This window comes from Somniosus microcephalus, chromosome 1 (assembly GCF_052327205.1).
Source record: "Somniosus microcephalus isolate GS21.2 chromosome 1, FLI_Smic_1.0, whole genome shotgun sequence".
NCBI lineage: Eukaryota > Metazoa > Chordata > Chondrichthyes > Squaliformes > Somniosidae > Somniosus > Somniosus microcephalus.
The window spans coordinates 59,630,875-59,651,717 of record NC_140987.1 but is presented as its reverse complement, the minus strand read 5'-3'; the positions used below and the strand labels follow the sequence as shown (position 1 = coordinate 59,651,717).

Genomic DNA, 20,843 nt, shown 5'->3' with positions numbered 1-20,843 from the left:
CCCTCCCCCCCGCGCGCCCTGTCTCCCTCCCCCCCCCGCGCGCCCCGTCTCCCTCCCCCCCCGCGCGCCCCGTCTCCCTCCCCCCCCGCGCGCCCCGTCTCCCTCCCCCCCGCGCGCCCCGTCTCCCTCCCCCCCCGCGCGCCCCGTCTCCCTCCCCCCCCGCGCGCCCCGTCTCCCTCCCCCCCCGCGCGCCCCGTCTCCCTCCCCCCCGCGCGCCCCGTCTCCCTCCCCCCCCCGCGCGCCCCGTCTCCCTCCCCCCCCGCGCGCCCCGTCTCCCTCCCCCCCCCGCGCGCCCCGTCTCCCTCCCCCCCCGCGCGCCCCGTCTCCCTCCCCCCCCGCGCGCCCCGTCTCCCTCCCCCCCCGCGCGCCCCGTCTCCCTCCCCCCCCGCGCGCCCCGTCTCCCTCCCCCCCCGCGCGCCCCGTCTCCCTCCCCCCCCGCGCGCCCCGTCTCCCTCCCCCCGCGCGCCCCGTCTCCCTCCCCCCGCGCGCCCCGTCTCCCTCCCCCCCCGCGCGCCCCGTCTCCCTCCCCCCCCGCGCGCCCCGTCTCCCTCCCCCCCCGCGCGCCCCGTCTCCCTCCCCCCCGCGCGCCCCGTCTCCCTCCCCCCCCGCGCGCCCCGTCTCCCTCCCCCCCCGCGCGCCCCGTCTCCCTCCCCCCCCGCGCGCCCCGTCTCCCTCCCCCCCCGCGCGCCCCGTCTCCCTCCCCCCCCGCGCGCCCCGTCTCCCTCCCCCCCCGCGCGCCCCGTCTCCCTCCCCCCCCCGCGCGCCCCGTCTCCCTCCCCCCCCGCGCGCCCCGTCTCCCTCCCCCCCCGCGCGCCCCGTCTCCCTCCCCCCCCGCGCGCCCCGTCTCCCTCCCCCCCCCGCGCGCGCCCGTCTCCCTCCCCCCCCGCGCGCCCCGTCTCCCTCCCCCCCCGCGCGCCCCGTCTCCCTCCCCCCCGCGCGCCCCGTCTCCCTCCCCCCCCGCGCGCCCCGTCTCCTCCCCCCCGCGCGCCCCGTCTCCCTCCCCCCCCGCGCGCCCCGTCTCCCTCCCCCCCCGCGCGCCCCGTCTCCTCGCGCGCCCCGTCTCCCTCCCCCCCCCGCGCGCCCCGTCTCCCGCGCGCCCCGTCTCCCTCCCCCCCGCGCGCCCCGTCTCCCGCGCGCCCCGTCTCCCTCCCCCCCCGCGCGCCCCGTCTCCCTCCCCCCCCGCGCGCCCCGTCTCCCTCCCCCCCCGCGCGCCCCGTCTCCCTCCCCCCCCGCGCGCCCCGTCTCCCTCCCCCCCCGCGCGCCCCGTCTCCCTCCCCCCCCGCGCGCCCCGTCTCCCTCCCCCCCCGCGCGCCCCGTCTCCCTCCCCCCCCGCGCGCCCCGTCTCCCTCCCCCCCCGCGCGCCCCGTCTCCCTCCCCCCCCGCGCGCCCCGTCTCCCTCCCCCCCCGCGCGCCCCGTCTCCCTCCCCCCCCGCGCGCCCCGTCTCCCTCCCCCCCGCGCGCCCCGTCTCCCTCCCCCCCCGCGCGCCCCGTCTCCCTCCCCCCCCGCGCGCCCCGTCTCCCTCCCCCCCCGCGCGCCCCGTCTCCCTCCCCCCCCGCGCGCCCCGTCTCCCTCCCCCCCCGCGCGCCCCGTCTCCCTCCCCCCCCGCGCGCCCCGTCTCCCTCCCCCCCGCGCGCCCCGTCTCCCTCCCCCCCCGCGCGCCCCGTCTCCCTCCCCCCCCGCGCGCCCCGTCTCCCTCCCCCCCCCGCGCGCCCCGTCTCCCTCCCCCCCCCGCGCGCCCCGTCTCCCTCCCCCCCCCGCGCGCCCCGTCTCCCTCCCCCCCCCGCGCGCCCCGTCTCCCTCCCCCCCCCGCGCGCCCCGTCTCCCTCCCCCCCCGCGCGCCCCGTCTCCCTCCCCCCCCCGCGCGCCCCGTCTCCCTCCCCCCCCCGCGCGCCCCGTCTCCCTCCCCCCCCCGCGCGCCCCGTCTCCCTCCCCCCCCCGCGCGCCCCGTCTCCCTCCCCCCCCCGCGCGCCCCGTCTCCCTCCCCCCCCCGCGCGCCCCGTCTCCCTCCCCCCCCCGCGCGCCCCGTCTCCCTCCCCCCCCCGCGCGCCCCGTCTCCCTCCCCCCCCCGCGCGCGCCCCGTCTCCCTCCCCCCCCCGCGCGCCCCGTCTCCCTCCCCCCCCCGCGCGCCCCGTCTCCCTCCCCCCCCCGCGCGCCCCGTCTCCCTCCCCCCCCCGCGCGCCCCGTCTCCCTCCCCCCCCCGCGCGCGCCCCGTCTCCCTCCCCCCCCGCGCGCCCCCCCTCCCCCCGCGCGCCCCGCCTCCCCCCCCCCCCCCCCCCCCCCCCCCCGCGCGCGCTCCGCCTCTCTCCCGCGCGCCCCCCCCCCCCGCGCGCCCCCCCCCCCCGCGCGCGCCCTTCCTCCCTCCCCCCACCCCTCGGTCTCCTCTCCCTCCCCCCTGTCACATTGTCATACACAGGTGTCTCACTAATATCCTTTACCTGCTGTTCTTACATATATATATATGATGATTCTGGTCCCACACCAACATGATTGACTCTTAAATGCCCTCTGAAGTGGCATAGCAAGCCGCTGAGTTGTATCAAACTGCTACCAATAGATCAGGAAGGCCCCCTTCCACCGCCAGCACCACCAACTCAGTGCAACTAGTTGAACAATAAATGCTGGCTGTCACTCCATGCACACTGCCATTAAGAAGTCACTTGCTGCAGCCTGCATCTACTGGACATCTGCAACGATGATAACATCTAGTGTCTTTCAGCAAATGGGACCTGTGTTGGGAATAATGCCAAATTATAATTTTAGTGATGAACGAGTTAATTGAGCAGCTGTGGAATGTATATTCGTCCCCAAATTATGGCCTTTTTGTAATTGGTGTTATTGGGGTCAGCAACCCCACATGAAACATTATGAAAAGATAGATGGATCTGAGGTGACAATGTGAACTTTAGGTCAGCCAGATTGAAGAACACACATAGTGTACTAACTTTGTGTTATTAACTTAATCTGATTATGTTGTATTGGGAGCATACTCCATACTTGCCTATCTGGGAATACAAAACTTTTGATTTTTTTTCTCCAGCTTCTAAGATAAAATAACATTTGAATGTTTGCCAACATGACCAGTTAAGTGGATGTTTGGTAGTATGGCTTTCTGACCAATTGTCTTGATAAAGAATATAATAAGTGAAAATCAGCATTTCCAACTTAAAGTAGGTGATCCTCTTCACCAGGCATCATCTTAGTCTATCCCAAATATTTAATTGGCTTTGGGATGTCTTGAGGATGTAAAAAGTCTATATAAATGTAACTTCCTTTCCTATCTTTGAGGGCAAGGACAAACCCAAACTCCTTGCATCCAGCAAAAGCTGCTACTTTTTCTTTGCCTATGGTTACTGACATTATTTACCTCTCCCTATTTGGATACAGCTTCCACCCATTTCAAAACTATCACCCACTCCTTTTATATTAAAAAAAATACTTTGCTTTTTCTGTCTGTCTTGCAAATTACTGCTCTATCACTAGAGGCAAATGCATATTTTGGTGGCAACAATGCATCAAAGGACCTTCGAGAGGTAAACACTGCCTATTTGATTCCCTCCAGTCTGGTTTCCATTCAGCCCACAGCGCCCAAACTACTCTAATCTAACCAAAGAACCCAGTGACATCCTTTTTGACTGTGGTTGCAGTTTGTTATTCCTCCTCAACCTCTGCTGCCATTGATCATTTTGACCACTCCATTCTCCACAGCCTCTCCTCTATGGTACAGCTTTCTCTTGATTCCCTGTTTCTTGTCCTCGGGCAATTACTGACATCAAGCTCTGGATGAGTCACATTCCTATAGCAATGTTGAAAAGCTGAAGCCACCTTGTTTGGCTCTTGTCCGCACCGATCTGCTTTTGGCTACAACTCCAAGCTCGGGCTGAAACCGGTGGTGTGTAACCATTCTGTTTGACCCTGAGTTAAGCTTTCAATCACACATCTGGTCTGTCACCTAGATCATTGCCTTGCACCTCTGGAACATTGCCACCCCCACTCTCACACCCCTACCTTTCCCCACTGCTGCTAAAACCTTTTACCACCTTGAGGATTTAATTCTCAAATGTTCTTGACTTCCCTGTCAGACCACATCTCGTCCAGACTTCTGAGGTCTGAATCTTCTCCCTGACTAAATTCCATTACCTGTGTCCTCACAAAGCTCCAATCTCTCCCTGTGCCCCAACACATCAATTTAAATTTCAGAATGTGTCTCCAGGTTTTGCTCCATTCCACTTGCTAGCTTATATTTTAAATTCATTAGACTATAGATTACTACTAGTTTCTTACCCCTTCTGCTCCACTGTCGGGGGTAAATCTTTTACCCTGCCCTCTAGAATTCTAACTAAACCACTCTGCCTTGCGATCTCTCTTTCCCATCTCAAAACCTTTCTTAAAACTGATCTCTTTTGTGGTGCTTTTGCTTTTCTCTCTCTTCTTCCCCCATCCCCAAATTCTCCCTTAGTTAAGCACTCCCAAGATGTGCGACATAAATAAGTTATGCCAGTGAGAAAGAAAGAGAGATTTTAAGAGAAGGGCGCACTATCCGTGGCTAACTAAGGAAGTAAAGGATGGTATCAAATTGAAAAGGAAGGCATACAATGTTGCCAAGATTGGGAAATTTTTAAAAACCAGCAAAGGATCACCAAAAAAGTAATAGAGAAGAATTATGAGGGCAAACTGGCAAGAAATATTAAAACAAAATAAGAGCGTCTGCAGGTATATAAAAAGGAAGAGAGTAGCTAAAGTAAATGTTGGTCCCTTAGAGGATGAGAATGGGGAATTAATAATGGGGAAATGGCAGAGTCTCTGAACAAATATTTTGTATCTGTCTTCACGGTAGAAGACCCTAACAACATCCCAATAATGGATAATCAAGGGGCCACAGGGAGGGGGAACTAATGACAATCACTCGCCTAAGGAAAAAGTACTGGGTAAAATAATGGGACTAAAAGACGACAAGTCCCCTGGACCAGATGGCCTGCATCCCAGGGTCTTAAAAGAAGTGGATGCAGAGATAGTGGATGCATTGGTTGCAATATACCAAAATTCCCTAGACTCTGGAGAGGTCCCAGCGGATTGGAAAACTGCAAATGTAACACCCCTATTTAAGAAAGGAGGGATCGGTGCTGGGTCCTTTTCTGTTTGTAGTGTACATTAATGATTTAGATATGAATGTAGGAGGTATGATCAGTAAGTTTGCAGATGACACGAAAATTGGTGGAGTGGTAAATAGCGAGGAGGGAAGCCTCAGGCTACAGGACGATATAGACGGGATGGGCAGAACAGTGGCAAATGGAATTTAACCCTGAAAAGTGTGAGGTGATACATTTTGGGAGGACAAACAAGGCAAGGGAATGCACAATGAATGGTAGGATCCTAGGAAGGACAGAGGGACCTTGGTGTGCATGTACATAGATCCCTGAAGGCAGCAGGGCAGGTAGATAAGGTGGTTAAAAAGGTGTATGGGATACTTGCCTTCATTAGCCGAGGCATAGAATATAAGAGCAGGGAGGTTATGATGGAGCTGTACAAAACGTTAGTTAGGCCACAGCTGAAATACTGTGTGCAGTTCTGGTCACCACACTATAGGAGGGATGTGATTGCATTGGAGAGGTTGCAGAGGAGATTCACCAGGATGTTACCTGGGCTGGAGCTAGGAAGAGAGACTGGGCAGGCTGGGGTTGTTTTCCTTGGAGCAGAGAAGGTTGAGGGGGGACCTGATTGAGGTGTACAAAATTATGAGGGGCATAGATAGGGTAGATAGAAAGGAACTTTTCCCCTTAGCAGAGGGGTCAATAACCAGGGGGTACAGTTTCAAGGTAAGGGGCAGGAGGTTTAGAGGGGATTTGAGGAAAAACTATTTCACCTAGAGGGTGGTTGGAATCTGGGACTCACTGCCTGAAAGGGTGGTAGAGTTAGGAACCCTCAACATTCAAGGAGCATTTAGATGAGCACTTGAAACGCCATAGTATACTAGGCTACGGACCAAGTGCTGGAAAATGGGATTAGAATAGACGGGGCTTTATGGCCGGTGTGGACACTAAGACAGAAAGCAGGAAACTGTAGACCAGTTAGCCTAACATCTGTCGTTGGGAAAATGCTGGAGTCCTTCATTAAGGAAGCAGTAGCGGGGCATTCCCCACTATTCAAAAAAAGGTGGTAGAGAGAAAACGGGGAATTACAGACTGGTAAGCCTGACATCGGTAGTGGGGAAAATGCTAGAGTCCATTATAAAAGATGTAATAGCAGAGCACTTGGAAAACAGTGACAGGATCGGACAAAGTCAACATGGATTTACAAAAAGTAATTTGTGCTTGACTAATCTACTGGAATTTTTTGAGGATGTAACTAGTAAAATAGATAAGGGAGAACCAGTGGATGTGGTGTATTTGGACTTTCAGAAGGCTTTTGATAAGGTCCCACATAAGAGATTAGCGTGTAAAGCAAAGAGTTGGAATAAACGGGTCTTTTTCCGAGTGGCAGGCAGTGACTAGTGGGGTACCGCAGGGATCGGTCCTTGGACCCCAGCTATTCACAATATATATTAATGATCTAGACAAGGGAACTAGATGTAATATCTCCAAATTTGCAGATGACACAAAGCTGGGTGGGCGTGTGTGCTGTGAGGAGGATGCCGAGAAACTACAGGATGATTTGGACAGGTTGGGTGATTGGGCAGAAGCATGGCAGATGCAATATAACGTGGATAAATGTGAGGTTATCCACTTTGGTGTCAAAAACAGGAAGGCAGATTATTATCTGAATGGCAATATAGATTGTGAGAAGGGGAAGTGCAACGAGACCTGGGTGTCCTTGTGCACCAGTCGCTGAAGGTAAGCATGCAGGTGCAGCAGGCGGTTAAGAAGGCAAATGGTATGTTGGCCTTCATAGTGAGAGGGTTTGAGTACAGGAACAAGGATGCCTTGCTGCAGTTGTACAGGGCCTTGGTGAGACCACACTGAGTATTGTGTGCAGTTTTGGTCGCCTTATCTGAGGAAGGATGTTCTTGCCATGGAAGGAGTTCAGCGAAGATTCACCAGGCTGATACCTGGGATGGCAGGAATGACCTATGAGGAGAGATTGGGTCGATTGGGCTTGTACTCGCTGGAGTTTAGAAGAATGAGAGGGGATCTCATTGAAACTTATAAAATTCTAACAGGACTGGACAGATTAGATGCAGGGAGGATGTTTCCAATGGTCAGGGAATCCAGAACCAGGGGTCACAGTCTAAGGATAAGGGGTAGGCCTTTTAGGACAGAAATGAGGAGGAATTTCTTCACCCAGAGAGTGGTGAACCTGTGGAATTCTCTACCACAGAAGGCAGTAGAGGCCAATTCATTAAATATATTCAAGAAGGATTTGGATATCTTTCTTAAGGCTAAAGGTATCAAGGGGTATGGGGAGAAAGCAGGGACCGGGTACTGAACTTGGATGATCAGCCATGATCGCATTGAATGGCGGAGCAGGCTCGAGGGGCTGAATGGCCTACTTCTGCTCCTATCTTCTATGTTTTTATAAAAACAGTCAGCATGGTTTTATGAAAGGGAAATCATGTTTAACAAATTTGCTGGAGTTGTTTGAGGATGTAACGAGCCGGGTGGATAAGGGTGAGCCAGTGGATGTGGTGTATTTGGATTTCCAGGAGGCATTCGATAAGGTGCCACATAAAAGGTTACTGCATAAGATAAGAGCTCATGGGGTTGGGGGTAATATATTAGCATGGATAGAGAATTGGCTAACTAACAGAAAGCAGAGAGTCGGGATAAATGGGCCATTTTCCAGTTGGCAAACGGTTACTAGTGTGGTGCCACAGGGATCGGTGCTGGGGCATCAACTATATACAATCTACATTAATGACTTGGATGAAGGGACCGAGTGTAATGTAGCCAAGTTTGTGGATGATACAAAGATGGGTGGGAAAGCAAGTTGTGCAGAGGACTCAAAGAATCTGCAAAGGGATATAGACAGGCTAAGTGAGTGGGCAAACATTTGGCAGATGGAGTATAATGTAGGAAAGTGTGAGGTTATCCACTTTGGCAGGAAAAATAAAAAAGCAAATTATTATTTAAATAGCGAGAGATTACAGAATGCTACAGTTCAGAGGGACCTGGGGGTCCTTGTGCATGAAACACAAAAAGTTGGCATGCAGGTACAGCAAGTCATCAAAAAGGCAAATAGAATGTTGGCCTTGCAAGAGAGTTGGAGTATAAAAGTAGGGAAGTCCTGCTCCAACTGTACAGGGTATTGGTGAGACCACACCTTGAGTACTGCGTACAGTTTTGGTCTCATTTAAGGAAGGATATACTTGCATTGGAGGCACTTCAGAGATGATTCACTCAGTTCATTCCTGAGATGAGGGGATTGACTTATGAAGAAAGGTTGAGCAGGTTGGGCCTATACTCATTGGAATTTAGAAGAATGAGAGGTGATGTTATTGAAACATATAAGATACTGAGGGGGCTCGACAAGGTAGATGCAGAGAGGCTGTTTCCCCTCGTGGGGAAATCTAGAACGTGGGGGCATAGTTTCAGAATAAAGGGTCGCCATTTTAGAACTGAGATGAGGAATTTTTTCTCTCGGAGGGTCGTAAATCTGTGGAATTCTCTGCCCCAGAGAGCTGTAGAGGCTGGGTCATTAAATACATTTAAGGTGGAGATAGACAGATTTTTGAAAGATAAGGGAGTGAAGGGTTATGGGGAGCGGGCGGGGAAGTGACTTTGAGCCCTGGATCAGCCATGGTCTTATTGAATGGCGGAGCAGGCTCGAGGGGCCAAGTGGCCTATTCCTGCTCCCATTTCTTATTTGATCGGCACTTCAGTTGGTTCAGCTGAACTGTTCCAGGGCGTAACATTTTAGTGAATGTGACTTGCACAAATGTTTTTCATATTGTATATTCTGTTTTTCTTTCTAGGTGAAGGATTAAATGTTCACTTCAAGTGAAGGAGAGCATGTTCCCTAATTCTCCTAATCTGGGTCGTCCGCCCTTCTCTCCTGCTCTTCTTTCACAACAACAGATTACCAATGCTCACAACTTCAGGAATGCAACGTGAGTGCAGCAGGATTCCACTGATGGACCTTCTCATGTTTTAATACCCGGTGCACACATTTTAATTCTCTTATTGGATTTATATTATTTTGTTTGCATTGCAGTTACAAAATAATTAGATAAACCTTCAGAAATATCATCAATTCTTTAGAGCAGTGACAACTGATTATTTTGGAAATCAGAAATTCTGTTGGTAACTGAAATGATCAAAATAATGTTCAGTTACATTATGCAATTCTATAAATGCTGTGATTGCTTAACTATATGTTCAGCCATTGGGATGATAACCCATTTTCTGATTGAACTGTGACTCATTCAGGTTACATTTTTTGAGTGTACATCCATCAGCTGGACAATTTTGAAATGAATAATTCATTTTGTTTGGTTGTTGCCGGTACTGTGTAGAATAGAATCGGACCAGATATTTGTACAGTTTTATCTAGTGTCACGTACCTACTTGGTTGAAATGTTAATACATTGAATAATCATCTTCTGCCCTGAACTACAGTTCTCCTGTCACATGTACAAATTAGGAATATTGGGAGAAGTTGGTTTTGTGTGATGCACTAACCGTGTGAAAGCGTTAAAGCAGTTATATTTAGTACTCCCATTGTACTTACTTTAATAAAAGCTTCAGTTCATATAAGAGCATAAGAAATAGGAGCAGGAGTAGGCCATTCAGCCCATCGAGCCTGCTCCGCCATTCAATAAGATCATGGCTGATCTTCTACCTCATCTCCACCTTCCCGCACTATCCCCATTGTGAAGGAATATGCCATATTCAGAAAAATACACCATTCTATAAAAAAATTCTAGCCTTTGTAACATGGCAAACTGGGCTTGAAAATCTAAAAGCCTCAACAATGGAGAAGCTGTGAACAGCATACAGGCTATTGAGATAAGATAAGTTGTTGACACTGAATCAATAGCCTTATTGAAACAGGAGGTTGGAGGTTCCTGATAGTCTGAAACTTTGGAAAGAACACACTGGTATACCCTGTTAAGGTGTTTTAAACACAGAAAATTAAGAAACATATGCCTTCGTGGGAATGGCATCAAGTGGGGGAGGCACCAGCCGTCACATTGTTTTTGTGTTGAACTTGGAACACCTAGGAGACACGAGTCTGTGTTGCAACCAGCTGAGGTGACTTAAGAATTGGATAGAAGACCTTGGTAAGAATGACATCAAATAAATGCACCTGTTACATTCAAAACACCTAAAGGAGCGACACAAGTCTGCATTGCTACCAGCTGAACTAACTAAGAATAGCAGGGGCCAGCAGAAAAATGACTAGAGATAATTAGCTTACATCAGCAGAAAACTTCAAAGGAAAAACCACTGCAATAGGGTATAAAAATTGAACTTTCAAATGGGATGATAGATTTGCTTGAAGTGGCAAAGCGATTCTCGGCTTCAGAGGCAAGCTCTGTAAGTCTACAACTCTTTGTATCTCGGGGATCAAGGTATTGTATTTGATTTTGGTGGATATCCTGGAATAAACTAAGAACTGTAAAACTAGAGAAGTTAAGATTTGAGAATACGGCTCTCTGATAAGAATTGTAAGCTTTTTGTATTTGGAACTGTTAATGTTGCAATTGAAGCACCTACTGTAATTACATGTCGGTTCTTTAATAAATCTATATATTTTTAGAATTGTCTCACATAGTACTTCTGTATCAAACTCGCGAACTCAATCTCTGTACACTCTTTAGTGAGGAGTTGCAGAATTCTGGGGGGGTTTTCCGGACCCTCATAATATCCGGAAAGTTACAGTCTAGTTAAACTTATTAAAAGTGCTATCTGGAGGACTGTAACGTCTTCAGGTTGTTCCTTTCCTTTAGGGAGAGATAGTCTGTAACTTTAGACCCAATTAAGCGTCTTTAGGATTCGGCTACCTCTAATTTTAGTTGAAAGTGAACGTCTGGGGAATACGCCTGATCTGGGGTAGCCCTAAAGGGGCTAGGCCTAGTAATTATCCCTTCACCATATCCCTTGGTATCCAAAAATCTATCGATCTCTGTCTTGAATATACTCAACGACTAAGCATCCACAGCTCTCTGGGGTAGAGCGTTCCAAGGATTCACAACCCTGTGAGGGAAGAAATTTCTCCTCATCTCAGTCCTAAATGGCCGACCCCTTATTCTGAGACTGTAATCCCCTGGTTCTAGACTCCCCAGCCAGAGGAAACATCCTACCAACATCTACCCTTTCAAGCCCCTTAAGAAATGTATATGAGATCGCCTCTCATTTTTCTAAACTCTAGGGAATATAGGCCTAGTTTACTAAATCAATCCTCATAGGACAATCCCCTCATCCCAGAAATCAATCTAGTGAACCTTTGTTGTACTCCCTCTAAGGCAAGTATATCCTTCCTTAGGCTCGGAGACCAAAACTGTACACTGTACTTCAGGTGTGGTCTCCCCAAGGCCCTATATAATTGCAGTAAGACTTCTTTACTCTTATACGCCAATCTTTTTGTAATAAAGACTACATACCATTTGCTTTCTTAATTGCTTGCTGTTCCTGCATGTTGATGTTCTGTGATTTATAGTTGAGTATTTAGTGATTTCTGTTTTAAGGTAGTTTAAAACAGAACATAGTGAGTGCTCACGTTATAATATGAGAGACATTGTAGCATAAATACTAGAACATATTAAGAAAATAACACCAGTTGTAGACATGTTAAGTTTAGCATCTATTGATTGAGACTATTTGTACCAAATATGTTTTTTTAAAGGCATTCAGTATTACATGTTTGTATCAGCCCTATTAAAAATGTTTGAATCGAGTATCATGTACAGATTGAGAATTTTGTTAATATGGTTCTAAATCAATCTTGTGGAAATACTTGAAAAAAATTGGGAAAGCATTAGTAGAAATTGGAGAGACTGTCAGAACCACATGCTTTGCTTACAACGGCAACATCTCGATTGTTATTTTCTGGATCCATTTTTAAAATTTAGTTTCTCTCCCAAGTTCTTCCTCTGGCCAGGCATGCAACCTTTCTGGTATTCTTTTTGGTTTTAATCCAGCTGATAGAAGGTATGCAATGAAATCGCCCCCTCTGATTTTTGTTCTGTTTTGTGAGAGTATGAATCTGTGTTCTTTCCAGTCTGTGCATTAATATCAGTAAAACTGATGGCTGGCCTGTTCCCAGGTCTCCAACATTGCTGCTGTAAGCTGACTGTTGGGAGATGCTGAGCAGTGAAATGTGGAGAGTATTTTTCCTACAGAACAACTAAGTTGGTGTGAGAAAATGAGGAGTTGAACCTTCACCCCACCACTGTAGCCCGATAATGCTGCAATATTCTGTACCATGCTCTTGAGTTCATTACTTTCCAAAAGTCTAACCCCCCCCCCCCCCCCCCGCCCTGCTGCAAACATGACACATCTGGACTACTTTGCTTGCTTCACTTCAGAGCATATTTGGAATTAAACATTCTTTTGACAAGGAATTGGGAATGTAGATGTCACATCTTACCACTGTGGTAGAGTACAGATGACCTGTGCCCCTTTGCTATCTCATTAATTGCAAGACATTCTTAGAATATATAAATAACATGAATAATTTTGATCTAATTTTTTTTTTCAATGACTTATTTGCAGCCTTTCTGGTACCATCCTGACAGGACTAGTTACTCCACGACCATCACATGTGTGGCCCTTCAATAATGCCTGTCCTGCATATTCACCGGGTCTGTCCAACAACAGTGGCAGGAAGTAAGTCCAGTTCGGCCTGTATCTTCTGAATTAAAAAAAAAAAAATGCAGTGCTTAGTGAGAGATACAGCCCTTTCCAATGTCCTGCATTTCAGTTTGAAAACTAAACTTGGGTGTGTCCGCTTTTAAAATTAAAATTGTAAGTTAGATTATTCCGTACCACAAATCAGTTGCTGACTGAGAATGGATAGATGGCGACAATAGTGGCTCCCTGATGAAGAGCAATTTGTTTTATATTATCTCAATAGTTTTGCCCTAAATTGGTCATCAGATGACATTTAGCACCTTGAAAACTAACAATTCCTATTGGAAAAAGGGAGTGATTGAGAGGTTTTGGCGTGTCATGTAATTATTCTGAGCACAATAACTTGTATGATGTGGATATAATGATAACCATTGTGAACATACACTATAATTTTCAGTGGCAAAACAGGCAAATGACCTTCTTTCCCTATCCATTTCTGAAACTCGTGTTTAAATTTGAATGTTCAACTTGAATTATTCTATTAGTACTAGCTGGCGATAAACACAGTGGAACATTAACATTAAACATTGGTTTCAAATTAAATTTTATTACATCTAAATTATACTTTCTGGCCTTCCTATCAATACAAGTTGAATTATGGATTTCAGTGATACATAGATTTAATTTTAAATGTCAGTTTTAATAATTTGATGCACAGAAATCTGATCTCTATTACAGACGAAGGAGTGATGAGCGAACTAGTCCTTATGAAGTCAAGCGCCAGCGGTTTCAGTCACCACCTTCTCAACCATCTGGCAGTTCAGTGCCTTTTCTAGTTGATCGCAGGTATTCAGTCCCTTCACCTGGAATTTCATCTCTGCTTCCACTCACGGATTGCCCACAAAATACTCTCCAAGTGGCCAGGGATAAGGTATTGATTCACTGCTAAATATTTTAGTAATGTGCAAACATTTAGTAATGAACAACAGTGCAGTAGAACTGCTTTTATCGAAACAGACCGGGAGGTACAAAAGCATTTTGGATAATTGGGAGGCTGAATAGAAGAGAGTGCATTCTGCAGATTGATATAAATGAAATTTTTGATGCACAGGAAATGAGACCTTCATTTAGCAGGGTGCATCTGATAAAGGAAGCTCTACTTTGTTAAATGTAGTTTAGGACTATGTTTAGAACCAGATTCATGCGTTAATATGTTCAGCTTACTCACACAACTGAACAGTTTCTCTGATTCAAAGTTGTTTATTAAGGCGTACTTAAATTTTATATACAGGAAACTTTGGTTTATCCGGAGGTTAACTGTCCGGAATGCTCGAGCCACCGGCAAGAATCAGGAGCCGTTTCGTTAGGTTTTTTTTCTTTTCGTTGCTTTTTTTTCAACCAGTCAGGCTCTGCAAGGTCTCGCTGAAGCTGTTGCTAAGCTACAGAGATGCTTGCAAGGTACGGCCGACTGTTTAGAAGCTGTGGGTTTGTTGCCAGATACGGAGCTCAAAATCTCCGTATGTTTCAACATTAGCGCTGGTTTGTCCGGCAGCTTTGATGGGACGGCAACAGCTCGGTCCTGTCGGTGCCGGATAGCACAAAGTTTCCTGTAGCCTATTATTGCATCCTCAGGGCATCTCGCAGTGCTTTGCAGCAAGTCAATTACATTTGATGTGCAGTCATTGTTATATAGGCAAAATCAGCAAGGACTCTCACACAACAAATTAATGAATGGTTGAGGTGTGGCAGGCTAACTACTTGTTTCAGTGATTTGTATATTTAATTTTAAATGTCTGTTTACTTCTAATAGTGCCATAGGATCTTTGAGATCCAGTTGAGCAGACAGATGAGTCCTTGGTTTAACATCTCGTCTGAAAGGTGGCATTTCTCTTGCATGCGCTGTGTCTGTCCCTTTCCCCTGGGCAACTTTTTTTTAACACATCAATATTACTATTGTCCATGTTCTTCTGAACTTGTTTCTTTTCTTCCTAAGCCCCAAATGCAAGAATAAGTGCTTATGTTTCTGTAGTGCCTCTTGTATAGAGAGATATAGAATGGGGGGTGGTGGAAAGTAGTTCAAAAAGGAAGGTATGGAGGGATGTAGCAAGGTGAAGAAGGTCATTATGAAATGGTTTAGATTAAGTAACCGAAGAATATTAAGGCAGAGGAAATAAATTTAATTAGTGAAAGGTAAATTTTAAAACCTAGGAACAACTTCTTTACTTGGCGATAAACCTAAAAGGTAGTAGAGACAAAACTTTAGGGCTATTTAGAATGATGTTGGATGCTATAATGCGATCTAATATACTAGAGGGATGATATTTGAAGTTATAAATGTTATAAGTTATAAATATAAGTTATAAATTATATAAGTTATAAATATACACACTTGTATCAAATTGTTTAATTTTTTTTTTAAAAGGTTTAAACTTCCCACATCATTTTGGAGACTGGATGTGGAAATGTGATGCTCTTTCGATTAGTCTTAACACCATGCTCATTACTTTTAGTGGAGCAGTGGGTGTGACAGCCAAAGCTGAGTAAGATCATGTTCTGCTTCCATGCCCCGCTTTGGAAATATAAAGATGGCGGCTCTGATTAAGGAGGTCAGCCATCGTATTAATTTTAAAAGCTCGTCTTAAATGATATTCATTTCAACAAATATTTGGGAATAAAGATGCTGGAATTTTTTTTGGAGTACTGTATTTGTTTAAGAAATTAAATTTCTTTCCATAACCAAAGAGCTGGTGCCCTTAAAATAAAAATTGTAACATCCGCGTGTAATTGAGACACGGACTGCAGAAGTTGGTTATAACAGGTGTTTACTGAATGGAGACAAAACTGGAACTACTATACAAAGTTACTACACAGGCTTATATACAGGGGTGGTCACTACTGGTACTGCAGTATACAGGGGCTGCAGAATATAGTTCCTTCAAGGTACATACACTACAAAAATGTTCCCATATTCTCTGCTTATTGTATAGTTAATTTATCTTAGTCTTTTTAGCCTTGTGAGCGTAAAGAAGAATTATCCCCCTTTGTTTATTCTCCAAATATGAATGGGATATATTGCCATCATCCTTTTGGGTGAGGAGGAGAGGAAGTATCTTCAGACAGTGTTCCTTTAAGAAATTCATGTTCTGTGTGGTCAACTTACCGTATCCATATTGCTGTGTGTAAATTTTGTTTTTTTTTGTATTGTCAGCAGAAGATTGCTTTTACCTCCCAGAGCAACATGTTTGCAATAATTGCTTTTTGTTTTATTTTCCATACTCTCTTCCAGCAGTTATAGTGCGTGCAGTGTTCGTTTAATGTTTTTGAGTTTTACTTGTAATTTGCGTCTATATTCTCATTCTGCTTTCACTGATGCTTCTTTGGTAGCCACCACCATGGCCTATACTTTTGACTGCAAGCTGCTGCTAGCTCCTACTTTTATTTACAATAAAAAAAATTTAAAAAAAATTTTAAATGCCACAAGTCGCTTTTGAGGGACCACCTTCCCCAATACCCATCTTTGTTGTCTTCCATTGTTACAGAAGTTTTCAAAATATAAAGCCTGCTGAAACTCTCTTCTAAGTGTCAACATGATAAAACTTATTTAGTCCTGGCTAAAACGATGTTGAAGCTGCATTGTGTCTGCACCCAAGGATCAGAGAATTAAATGAGTAGGAAGCATTAGCGAGAACATTTCCTACAAAGATGCAGTGAGAAAGTCCAATCCCATATTTGCTCATAGGCAGTGGGAGTAGATTTATGAGAACTTCAGACAACGCCACACAGTATTTGCTAATGATCAGCCCAGCATTTAGGTTTAGTCTCTGGTTTGTGGTTGTCTGCCAGTTCTAATTGACCAAAGCAAGAAGCTGACAGCAGCATCACAAGAAAAAAAAAACTGCTGTCCATCAGGCCCTATGTCTCAAGATATTGATATTCATCCATTCTCATCTTTCTCTCTCTGTCAGCTTTGCTTCATGACATGAGCACACCAAAGATTCCATACCAGTATTTGGAGAAGGGCAAGCGAGTTAGGGAAGTGTCCTGGCCAACGTTTATCCCGCAAACAACACCAAGACAGATTACGATAGCAAAATACTGTGGATGCTGGAAATCCAAAATAACAACAGATAATGCAGGAAAAACTCAGCAGGCCAGGCAACATCTGTGGAGAGAAAATAGAGTCAACGTTTCAGGTGAAAACCCTTTGTCAAGACTTGTCAAAGGGTTTTCACCCGAAACATTGACTCTATTTTCTCTCCACGGATGTTGCCTGGCCTGCTGAGTTTTTCCAGCATTTTATGTTACCAAGACAGATTAGCTGTTCATTTATTTCACTGCTGTGCGCAAATTGGTTGCTGCTTTTGTCTACAAAAGTAACAGTGACTACACTTCAAAAAGTCATTTATTTGGTTGTGAAGCACTTTAGGATGGCCTCAGGGAGCAAAAGGCTCTATATACAAGTTTTCTTTTCTTTTTCCTTACTTGCACACAGTTTGACTTTGTTTAAGCTGTAGAATAAGGTTCCATCCGGTCAGGAACTTGGCACGTTCAGTCCATCAATTTGTTTTCCCTAAAAATACAGCAGATTTCAGTCACGCTGACAGAAAAAATCAAGATAGTCCCCCTCCCACAAGTCAAGCTGAGAGATTGGCTAGCTGCTGTTGCCTTGAAACGCATGTACTTGTTGGTTTTCCATTTCCCAGTGGGAAATATCTTGAATTTAATGTTCACTAACAGTACAAGTTACTGCTGTTGAACTCGACCTCCATGATCTACTTATTAATAGTAGTAGTCTTTGTGAGGCATCAAGGTCTGCACACACAACCAATGAGGGCGATTGGTTAACATGGGTTGTCCAGAGAGGATTTAAACACAAGGATGAGAATTTGAGGCATTGGGTAACTGCAAACTCAATGTGAGTCAGCAAGGGCAGGGATTATGGATGACCGAGACTTAGTGTGGGATAGAATTCGGGCAGTGGCATTTTGGATGACTTTTGAAGTTTAGGGAGGATGGAAGGCCATCCAGGAGAATATTAGAATAGTTGAGACTGGGGGTGAGAAAAGCAGCAGGTAGCGTGAGTTGGGGCAGGATCCAACAGTGTTTCGGAGATGGAACTAGGCAGCCTTTAAGATGTAGAGGATATGGGATTGGAACCTTAGATCAGGGTTGACGAGGACACCGAGGTTGTGAACAATCTGTTAAAACTTGAGACAGTGGGAGGGATATGGAGTTACTGGAGGAGGGTGCTAAGGCAAACCATGTAAAAGGTTCCCAAGAGGGAGAATGCACTATGATCGCAATCACAGAGAATGTCATTTGTGACTTTGCTTAGGGTAATTTCGGTGCCATGGGAGGGGTGAAAATCTGGAGAGTTTCAAACAGGGAGTTGTAGGAGACAAAGGCATGGTTTTGGGAAGCAAGAGCATGTGCAAGGGTTTTGAATCAGCATCTGTGAAGAGATAAGAATGATTGGATAATGGCAATATCCTTCTTTGTAAGTAGAGATTGAACTTCATTCCAAGAATGAGAACGTCATACAGGTTGAGCGTCCCAAATCCGCGGTTCCGGACTCCGGGACGATTGGTGGCAGGGGTCCGAAATCCATAAAATGTTCCGTAATCCAGACACCCTGAGGGAGTCTTACCAAAAGCGCAACCTGGGCCCAGGCATTTCCGGACTCGGCATGTGTTTCTGATGTCCGAAGTCCAGAAACATCGCAACCTGGGCTCGGGTGTTTCCGGACTTCGGACATCAGAAACACGTTCCGAAGTCCGGAAAAACCCGAAAACAGGTTCGGCCTCGGTCCCGAGGTTGCCGGATTCGGGACGTTCTACCTGTACCTGTACTGCACCATTACCCCGGGTGCTCCCCAAAAACGTAATTTTAAAATGTGATGGATCTTTTTATTCTGCATTATATAAATGGCTTTAGTAATTGAGAATTTTCAAAAATACTATATTACAGTAAAGCTGTGTTTTTGAAAAGCTCCAGGGTTTATTTTTAAGATGGCGCATGTTAGAACGTTATTACTGCTCCCCATCAATTATAGTAATTTGTCCAAATATATATAACATGGACAGTTTAAACACATGTATTCAAAAAAAAAAAAAAAATTACATTATTTTCCTTGCAGTAGTTCCATTTTTAAGGATAAGTAAGTGTGTGTGTGTGGATATATGGATGGTGAGATTCAATATTTAAAGTTTGTTGTTTGCAGCTGAGCCAACAGATTTTGGACCTGTTCTGTAACTGTCAACAACAGTCGATTGATCTACAAAAAAAGGATCTATGCCGCACACAGATTCAGAGAGAAATCCAGCAAATTTTTCCACGTAAGTTAGATTGTTGGCTCCTGATTCATTGCCGTGGATTTTAGCTCGGAGTCGGGGAGGGAGCGGAGGTACTGTTTTGAGGTTGGGAAACCCGGAAGTATGGGTTTCAAAAACTGCAGGGCATCTTTTGTATAAAAAAATAATAATTCTGTAGGTTTCCTACCCACAGCCAGCCTAATTAACCAGCTGGAGGCCTGTCGGGCAGGAAATCCTACAGCACAAGGCTGCAGCCGAGCTGGCCTAAGAGCAGGTAGATCTAGTGGTGGGCGGTGGCGGGTGGGAGAGATCGCGGGGACGTTCGATCGCGGGGTGGTGGCGGGTGGGAGAGATTGTGGGGATGCCTGATCGCGGGGTGGGTGGGGGAGAATTACTCGGTAGCTTGTTGGGCCTGGAGGAAACACTCCTCCTGACCCACAAGCAGTGCTGTAAAGGCACTTACCTCATAGATTCAGCCCTACTGACCTTTCACCTGCCGGCTTTCCCGAGGCCTGGGAAACCTGGCCGGCACAAATTAAAATGAAGGAACGCAGCCTCATTATAATATTTAAATGACCAACCTGTCTCCTGCGAGCGGATTGCTCGACCGCCCCTCATTCTGCCTCCGTTAAAACTGGAAGTGGGTGGGTTCAATGCGGTTAGGGAACTTGTTGCCGATTTTTTGAATTTTAACCTCTGACCTGACCCCAATCCACCTGGTTTTTGGGAGTTAAGACTGAGCCCATTGTCTGATCTGACCCTGACCAGTCAATGCAATGTTAACAGTTTCTGCTCTGGTTTTTCTTAAACTTCTAACCAAGCTGATTTTTTTTTTAAAGAGGAAATCTGAAGAACAAATGTCCCCAATAAATTTGAATAAAAGTATTTAATCACATGACTATAATCACTTGATTATGTCCCGATCAGTATCTCTTCAAGAATTAACATTAAACCCTAACCCAGTTAATTTCTGTTTTATCTTTTACAACATTTACTTGGAGCCTGACACTGAAGGAGTTACATTAATGTTAGTGTAGATATAACTGGTAACCCAGAATACCGTAGCAGTTTTGTCACTTTCTGTTTTAATTCTGCTCCCTTACACTTTTAAGTTTTAATATGAAGTCCAGTCATCATATTAGAACTCACTATGCAAACAGTTTTTTAAAAAAAAGGATGTGACTTCGTCCCCAAAGTAAAGCCAATTTAAAATATTGCTGAATATTTATTCTCTTTGTGAGCTTATTGAAGAATTATAAAAGCAAAATACTACAGATGCTGGAAATCTGAAATAAAACAGAAAATGCTGGGAACATTCAGTAGGTTAGGCAGCATCTGTGGAGAGGTTGAAACAGAGTTAACGTTTCAGGTTGATGACCTTTCATCGTTCATGAGTTCTGATGAAGGGTCTTTGACCTGAAACATTAACTCTGTTTCTCTCTCCACCTATGCTGCCTGACCTGAGTGTTGCCAGCATTTTCTGTTTTTACTTCTTAAAGAATTATATCAGGAGAGCTGTCGTGTTGGGTCTTTCAAATAGAAGGGACTTGGCCAACATATCTTAACCAGGCCCTTACCTCTTGGCTGCAATTAAGGAGAAGTACATGGTATGCTATGGGTTTTCTCCCAACAATTTTTGACTTCTGTTCTTGGCAAAAAGAGTTCTTAGCAGACAGAGTCTCTTATGATCCAAAACCTGGACCCTTGTATATGCTGTGTCTAAGATAAAAACATAAGAAATAGGAGCAGGAGTAGGCCATTTGGCTCCTCGAGCCTGCTCCGCCCGCCATTCAATAAGATCATGGC

The 20,843-nt window shown here is 46.6% G+C and overlaps 1 protein-coding gene across 5 annotated transcripts in view; it reads left to right on the top strand.

The window, feature by feature from the left end:
• The window catches only part of tent2 (terminal nucleotidyltransferase 2), a 90,530-nt gene that overhangs the window by 6,231 nt on the left and 63,456 nt on the right, over positions 1-20,843 (top strand). For all 5 annotated transcript variants that reach the window (XR_015077596.1, XR_015077601.1, XR_015077600.1 and 2 more), the window contains exons 2-5: positions 8,907-9,041; positions 12,649-12,762; positions 13,465-13,657; positions 18,947-19,061. Coding sequence is in view for 2 of the 5 variants with exons in the window: in XM_085982141.1 (XP_085838267.1) it covers positions 8,944-9,041; positions 12,649-12,762; positions 13,465-13,657; positions 18,947-19,061 (520 nt within the window). In the remaining 3 variants the exon portion in view is untranslated. The remainder of the gene's footprint in view (positions 1-8,906; positions 9,042-12,648; positions 12,763-13,464; positions 13,658-18,946; positions 19,062-20,843) is intronic.